This window comes from Myotis lucifugus, unplaced genomic scaffold (genome assembly GCF_000147115.1).
Source record: "Myotis lucifugus unplaced genomic scaffold, Myoluc2.0 scaffold_6179, whole genome shotgun sequence".
Taxonomy (NCBI): domain Eukaryota; kingdom Metazoa; phylum Chordata; class Mammalia; order Chiroptera; family Vespertilionidae; genus Myotis; species Myotis lucifugus.
In genome coordinates, this window is record NW_005877227.1 from 1,729 (window position 1) to 8,888 (window position 7,160).

General features: G+C 59.6%; 1 protein-coding gene across 1 annotated transcript; it reads left to right on the forward strand.

Moving 5' to 3' along the window:
* Positions 1-335: 335 nt before the first annotated feature.
* LOC106695982 (deleted in malignant brain tumors 1 protein-like) lies at positions 336-6,634 on the forward strand (the record flags this gene model as incomplete). The annotated part of the gene is made up of 4 exons (XM_014450996.2): positions 336-659; positions 2,751-3,074; positions 4,031-4,057; positions 6,284-6,634. Coding segments are annotated over 3 exons (662 nt in total), but the record flags the coding sequence as incomplete, so codon positions are not given.
* Between the last annotated feature and the right edge of the window lie 526 nt (positions 6,635-7,160).

Genomic DNA, 7,160 nt, shown 5'->3' on the forward strand with positions numbered 1-7,160 from the left:
TTCTGTGTGTTTGGGTTTCACTATCGGTTTGCTTTCTGCACATGGGTCACTGCTAGTGCAGATGGCGGGCCTCCCTCTTCGTCCTGCACCCCAAGTCCACATGGTGGGAAACCAATTGGAGAACATGCTTCCCACAGCTCACACATATGAGTGCTGTACCCGGATCCTTGAAGATAAAGGGTGATGGATGGGCTTTGGTCCAGTCCTAATGTAAGGGAACCTTACCCCGAACCCTAAAAGCTTGGACCCTGAAAGAATTAGGAACCTCACTCACACCTCAGAGCCTCTTCCTTCAGGCAACACCAGAGACAGTGAATTTTCCCCTCCCCTTCTAGGAGCCGAAGCCGGTTTGGCCCTGAGGCTGGTGAACGGAGCTGACCAGTGTCAGGGCCGCGTGGAGGTCCTCTACCAAGGCTCCTGGGGCACCGTGTGTGACGACGGGTGGGACACCAATGATGCCAACGTGGTGTGCAAGCAGCTTGGCTGTGGTGAGGCCAGTTCAGCCCCAGGAAGTGCCCAGTTTGGACAGGGCTCAGGCCCGATCTTGCTGGATGACGTGGGCTGCTCAGGGAATGAGTCCAACCTGTGGAGCTGCCCGCACAATGGCTGGAACTCCCACAACTGCAACCACGGAGAGGACGCTGGCGTCATCTGCTCAGGTGGGCCCCCCCCCAAGTCTGTCCTCCTTTCCTGGGTGGTGTTTTGCCAGCGAGTGTGTCCCTCAATCTGTTTCCTGTCAAAGTCTTTCTTTATTTCTTGGTCTCTTGAAGAGTCCTAGTTCTCTGCCTAGTTCAGTATTAGTCTGTGTCCTGGTTCCAGGTGTAAGCAGGTGAATGAGGACCTACACTGAGTGTAAGGATCACACCTTCTGCCGATGAAACCGCACATGCCAGCAGCACAGGCAGTGTTGTGAGTTGCCTGGGAGGGGCCCGTGGATAGAGGTGCTGTGACCCTCACACGGCTGGCCTGCATTCGGGGCTCAGGAGTCCTTGCCTGTCAGTCTCTTCAGGGAAATTGGATGCAATCTCTGCTCCAGGTCTGCTCTGCGAGGGCAGCGGGCCCCCTGAGACCCACCGGGCTATGCCTTGTAGTTGCCTATGGTCAGGCCTGAACCACACACGTAGGTTTGGGGCCCTGAGTAGACTCCTCACTCTTGGCCCCTCCATGCCTCCTAAAAGCTGCGTGGTAGACAGTTTCCTCGTGTCAACTCTGTGCCTCCATCTAGACACAGATGGAAACACCTGGACCTCAGCACCAATGCCCCGGGTCTTCCTGGGCCCTGGCGGGGAGTGTCCCTCCTGGGTTAGATGGCAAAGACCCCACCTTCCAAGGCAGGGGACCGGCATGGCTGAGCGTCCACCTGCTCAGTGTCTCCCACAATTCCGCTGTGCCCCCTTCTGTGCCATGTGTCTGGTCCGACGCCCTCTCTCTCACAGCTGCCTGGCCCTGTCGACCGCCATGCCAGCTGAGTCCTGCTGCCTCTGACGCTCCCTCCCTGCTCACCCCACAGCCCACCAGGAGCTCCTGGAGGGCACTGTGCCACTTTCTGCCTCCCTGACCCCTCCCTGATGTGTAGATGGTACAGTTGTGCCCTCAACACATTGACCCTCCAGTCTGGCTCAGAGGGATAAGGGCATTCTGGCTACAGTGCTTACCCGCTCAGTGACCGGGGACACTCTGTCCTGAGAACAACATGGTGGGAAACCAATTGGAGAACATGCTCCCTGTGCTGAGACAATAGAGACCCTTCATCCATGGACCCCAGACAGAGCCTAAGGGTTGCTTTTACCAAAGGACACTGCGTCAGGAGCTCAGCGGGGTTGCTCTCACAGATTGTAGCCCTGGTTGCCATTGTCAAGGACATTCAAGGGCATGGTTTTGGCTGGTGGCAAGCTCTCAGAAAAGGGCCTCTTTCTCCCGTAGCCACAGAGCTTCTCAGCCCACCCTGTCCCTGACCCCCTGACCTCTGACCCAGTCACAGCTCTGCAGACCCGACCTTGACCCTCTGCCTGCATTTCTAAGCTGCTCTGATTTCTCTCCAGTGGGTGGTACACAAGTCCTTCCTCGCTTGAGCTTCCCTTGGTCTGGCTAAAGCGTCAGCATTCAGCACTGTAGCCTCCAGGCCATGGTGACCTTCTCAAATCTTGTGTTAGATCTCCTCAGACTTCACCCCATCCAACATGGAGGGCTCCCCCACATCCCAGAATCATGGATTCCCTTCACCTACCAGTTATGGGACATATTAGTCAGGATGTTTTACTTTTCAAGTGACAGGAGCTCAACTCAACCTCTTTGAAGCCAGAAGAGAACTCCATGGCTCACACATGAGGGACGTCTAGTGGAAGGGCCAGCTTCAGGGGCAGCTGGATCCAGGCGTTCCAAGACTGTCTCCGTGCGCTTTTTTTACTCCTACGCTCTGTGTGTATGGGCTTCACTATCAGCTTGCTTTCTGTACAGGGCACACTGCTAGTGCCAACGGTGGGGCTCCCCACTTTGTCCTGCATCACAAGGCCACATGGTGGGAAATCAATTGGAGAACATGCCTCCCAAAGCTCACACCCATGGGTGCTGTAACTGGCTCCTTGAAGATAAAGGGTGACTGACGGCCTACGGTCCAATCCTAATGCGGGGGATCGTAACCCTGAACAATAAAGGCTTGGCCCCTGGAAGAATTCGGAACCTCACCCACACCTCAGAGCCTCTTTCTTGAGGCGATATGGGAGACAGTGAATTTTTCTATCCCCTTCTAGGAACCAATGCTGGTTTGGACCTGAGGCTGGTGAATGGCGGTGACCGGTGTCAGGGCCGCGTGGAGGTCTTCTACAAAGGCTCCTGGGGCACCGTGTGTGACGACAGTTGGGACACCAACGACGCCAACGTGGTGTGCAGGCAGCTGGGCTGTGGCGGGGCCAGGTCGGCCCCAGGAAGTGCCCGGTTCGGACAGGGCTCAGGCCCGATCGTGCTGGATGACGTGAGCTGCTCAGGGCATGAGTCCTACCTGTGGAACTGCCCGAACAGGGGCTGGAACTCGCACAACTGTGGGCACCACGAGGACGCCGGCGTCATCTGCTCAGGTGCGTCGCTACCATCCCTGGTGGCCCTTCTGGGCTAATGCTGCTGAGAACACACCCACTCCCTAAGCCAGGGCCCCCCTGAGCCTCGTACTGTCCCCCAGGCACTGGAATGACTCAGGGCCACGGGCTCCCAGGTGCTAGGTCTCCTGCTCAGACTACAGGTCAGATTGGTGGGTCCACGCGCCCAGCATCCTGAAGGCAGTGCCAGGAACTGGCTCGAAGGGGCCTGAGCTCTGTGTTCATGCACAAGAGGCAGCGTCCTGAGCACAGAGAGGAGCCTGGCCTTGTGCCCCCGGAGCCAGCTCACTGCCACCTGCAGGGTGTCTGGGGCTTCCACCAGGGCAGCTGGTCCCTGGGTGTGGGGGTTGGTGAGCTCCTCCCCTCTGTGAGGATGGTGTCACCTGGGGGCTCCCAGATAGTGACGCTGAGGGGACACCCTGAGAGCACAGAGGTCCTTAGTGAAGGACAGAGAGAGTGGGAGGGAGCAGGGGGAGGTGGGAGATGGCAGGTGGCCAGTGAATGGAAGGAGCCAATGGGAGCCTTGGGGATGGGGCATTATGACCGCATGGAAAAGTCTAGAAATCTGTGTAGTAGACTCTCAATATCAAAATGGGTCAAGGTTGAGAGATCAGTGTGCACATTGATTGACCCCATTTGGTGGGGTCATACCCTGTTCACTCTCTGGGGTCAACACCAGAGCCCTGGTGGCCTGTCCCAGGCATGACACTGGCTTCCATTATCTGGACAGGAAGTCCTCGGGTTCAGGGAGGCTGGTGATGGCAAGGGACAGAGGGCGGGCTTTGGAAGGACTGCACGGTGCGGGGCAGCACTGCTGTGTCCACCCGGAGGCCTTGTGCACGGCGTCAGCTCCGTGTGTAGAAGCTGAGGGTCATCAACCTGGGATCTGGGCCGGGCACCTGGGAGCGTGTTGTCTGACTGTCCTTTTCTTCCCTCAGCTGCTCAGCCCTGAACAACCTGGCCAGGTGAGTCCCGCCACCTCTCCTGGGATGTCCCTCTCTCCTGCACACCTCTGCCGGTCGGCCCTCTCCAGCTGACCCATGGCTCTTTGGACCCCATCTGGACCACACTTTTGCCCTCTGTCTCCTTAACTATTGGGGGTGGGCAGAATCCAAAGACTCTGTCTGTCCATCCTCCTTCTGAGTTCTCATCAGATACTAGCAGCCGTCCCAGGGGAGAGTGGCCGTTGGTCAAGAAGTGCCTCCCCTTCCATGAAGGTGGCCCCGTGGCTCCAGGCTGAGGAGGGCTTTGTGGGATAGTGGACACTGATGCCCATTGGCTTTCTGATGACGGGACAGCAGGCTTCCGGGTTCTCTCCTCCTGTCACACCTGCCGCACCCTGAGGGCCAGCATGGTCATACCTGCATCCCAAGGTGTCAGAGACAGTGCCCGGGGATGGCAGTGAACATGTGATGAGGGTCCTTTGGAGTCGCCCTTGACCCCTTTCTGACCCGGTGGGGCTACACTCATGATCCAGGGGACACGAGTGTTCATGGACGTGTCTGTGGGGCTCAGGCTGCACCGTGTGGTGGGCATGGACTGCGTGTCGGGCTGCGGTAGGCGGTGCAGAGTGCAACAAGCCCTTTGGCTGCCTTCCTCCCAATTTCCTGGTCAACAAGGGACACGTGTCGCGTTTGGCCTAAGTGGCGGGGGCAACGGGGAGCCAGCATTCTGCCAAGGGCCATTGGGATATTTTTTAAATATACATTTTTATTGATTTCAATAGGAAGGGAGAGTGAGAGAGGGAGAAACATCAATGATGAGAGAGAATCATTGACCGGCTGCCTCCTACACGCCCCCTACTGGGGCTTGAGCCTGCAACCTGGGCATGTGCCCTTGACCAGAATCAAACCCGGGACCGTTCAGTGAAGGCTGATGCTCTATCCACTGAGCCAACCTAGGGCCCATTTGGGTCTTGATGGCGTCATCCGAGGGCCGTACACATCGATCTACTGAAGATGAGCGGCTCCATCTGGTCAAACCTCACGTGAACTCACCCTGAGGCCCGGCAGGGCCAGAGCCAGGGATTCTCGGGCCTCACGCGGCCTGCAGGCGGGATGTCCCCCAGCCCCGGCCTAGAGGGTCCGGACCTGGGAGGCAGACACACCTGACCTTTCACCTCTGGGTTCTCACCTCCCCGAGCCTCACTCCTCCTCTGTCAGACACAACTGCTCACCGCCGCCCCCCCCCCCGCCCCCGCCCCTGTAAGGACTGTGAGGGGTTGTGGTGGCTTTTGTTAGTATCATTGTCGTCACCGATATTAACACATCAATGACCACATGGTCACTCGTGTTCCTTAACCCCCCGCAGTCCCCAGGGAAAGAAGTGGGGTCCAGGCGGGGCCGCCAGGGCGGGTGTGGGGAGCGTAGCTGTCAGCGGCCTGTGTCCCCTCGGGCGCAGGTCACACACCTCTGGCCGCTCTCTGTCCTCGTGTCCGCACTCAGGCTGTCCCCAGGTGCGGCCCATTCTAGGCTCTGTCCTTCCTCATCCATTCATTCCACGCCCACCTCCTGGAGGCCTCCTGGGTGCCAGGAGTCAGAGAACTAAACGCAGATCAAGCCCGGCCGGTGTGGCTCAGGGGTTGAGTGCAGACCTGTGAACCAGGAGGTCAGGGTTCGATTCCCGGTCAGGGCACAAGCCTGGGTTGCAGGCTCGGTCCGCAGTGGGGGGCGAGCAGGAGGCAACTGATCCATGATTCTGTCTCATTGATGTTTCTATCTCCCTCTCCCTCTCCCTTCCTCTCTGACATCAATAAAAACATATTTTTTAAAAATAATGAAAAGAAAAGGGAAGACAGATTGAAGCCCCTCCTCCCCCCAGAAAGCTTACCCTGAGGCCAGAGAGCACAGGGCAGGGCACCCCCAGGGCAGCAGGGCAGGGTGTGGGTGTCTGAGGCCGACAGGGACCCTGCTTGCTCCTCTCCTCCCCCCTCTTCCCACGGGCGCCGCAGTCGCTGGGGCCCGGGTTCCCCTGGCCTGGGTCCCATGTACCCATTTCCCCACTGGGCTGAAATGTTCCCACTCACCCACCCCGTCCACTGGGAGCCTCCAGCCACATTGAACCTCACAACCCTCCCCTGGTCCCGGGCCCACAGGACCCAGCGACGCTCCTGCCCGCCCTCAGCCGCCCTTCCGACTGAGCTCAGTTTCCCGCTGGGCACTCCCCGCTCTCACTCCTCTTCCTCCCACCAGACAAGCAGCTCTGAGGGCATCGCCTGCCCTGGGACCACCGCCCCACCTGTGTCCTCTGTGTCCGCCGGCTCGTCTTGACCGACCTCCTCTCCGTCCCCACCCGCGGCCACAGCCGGAGCCACCACAGCGCTGCCACCTCGCTGGGTCACACGGGAGCACCCCCCCCTTGGCCCTCAGCCTCTGCCGCTGCAGTGTGACCTCGGAATGCACAGGGCGGGGCTCCCACCCCAGGGCCCTGGACCCGAGGGGACAGGAAGCAACCGGGTGCCCGAGCCTCGTGCCCACAGACTCCGCCCGCTCTGCCAGGCACCAGGTGGGGGCTGGGGTGGGGGAGGGAAGTCAGGGGCGGGTTTGCCTGGACTGAGGGTCAGGCAGGTGCGTGTCCGGGACCCTCAGGGCAGCCGTGAGCCACACCTCCTGCCGAGAGCCTTCCCCAGGGGCCGCCTTCCTGGCTTCTAGAACCCGCTGCTCAGGCTGCAGCTGCCCTGCCAGGTCGTGGACGAGCTGAATAAAGGGCATTTTCACAGCAAGTGTTGGTCTGGTCACTGTGGGGACTCCCCTGCGCCCGGGATCCCTGCAGATGGAGCGAAGGAGGGGGAGGGGGTCCCGGGCTTCCAGAACTTTCTGGGGATGGCAATGGTGTGCTGGTGGGTGCCGGTTCTCCCCAAAGCAGGAAGTGGGGAGAGAAAGGCCAGCGTGCGGGCGCCACCATCATTCCTGGAGTCGGGACCTGGCACAGAACAGACTGGCATCTCGATGTGTGGGGGAGGGGGGAGAAGAAGAGATAAACCAAAGAACTCATATGCCTATAGGCAGAGCCATGGCACGGCCATCGGGGGAGCGGGGCTAGGGAGAGGGGGAGGGGGAGCTGGGAGAC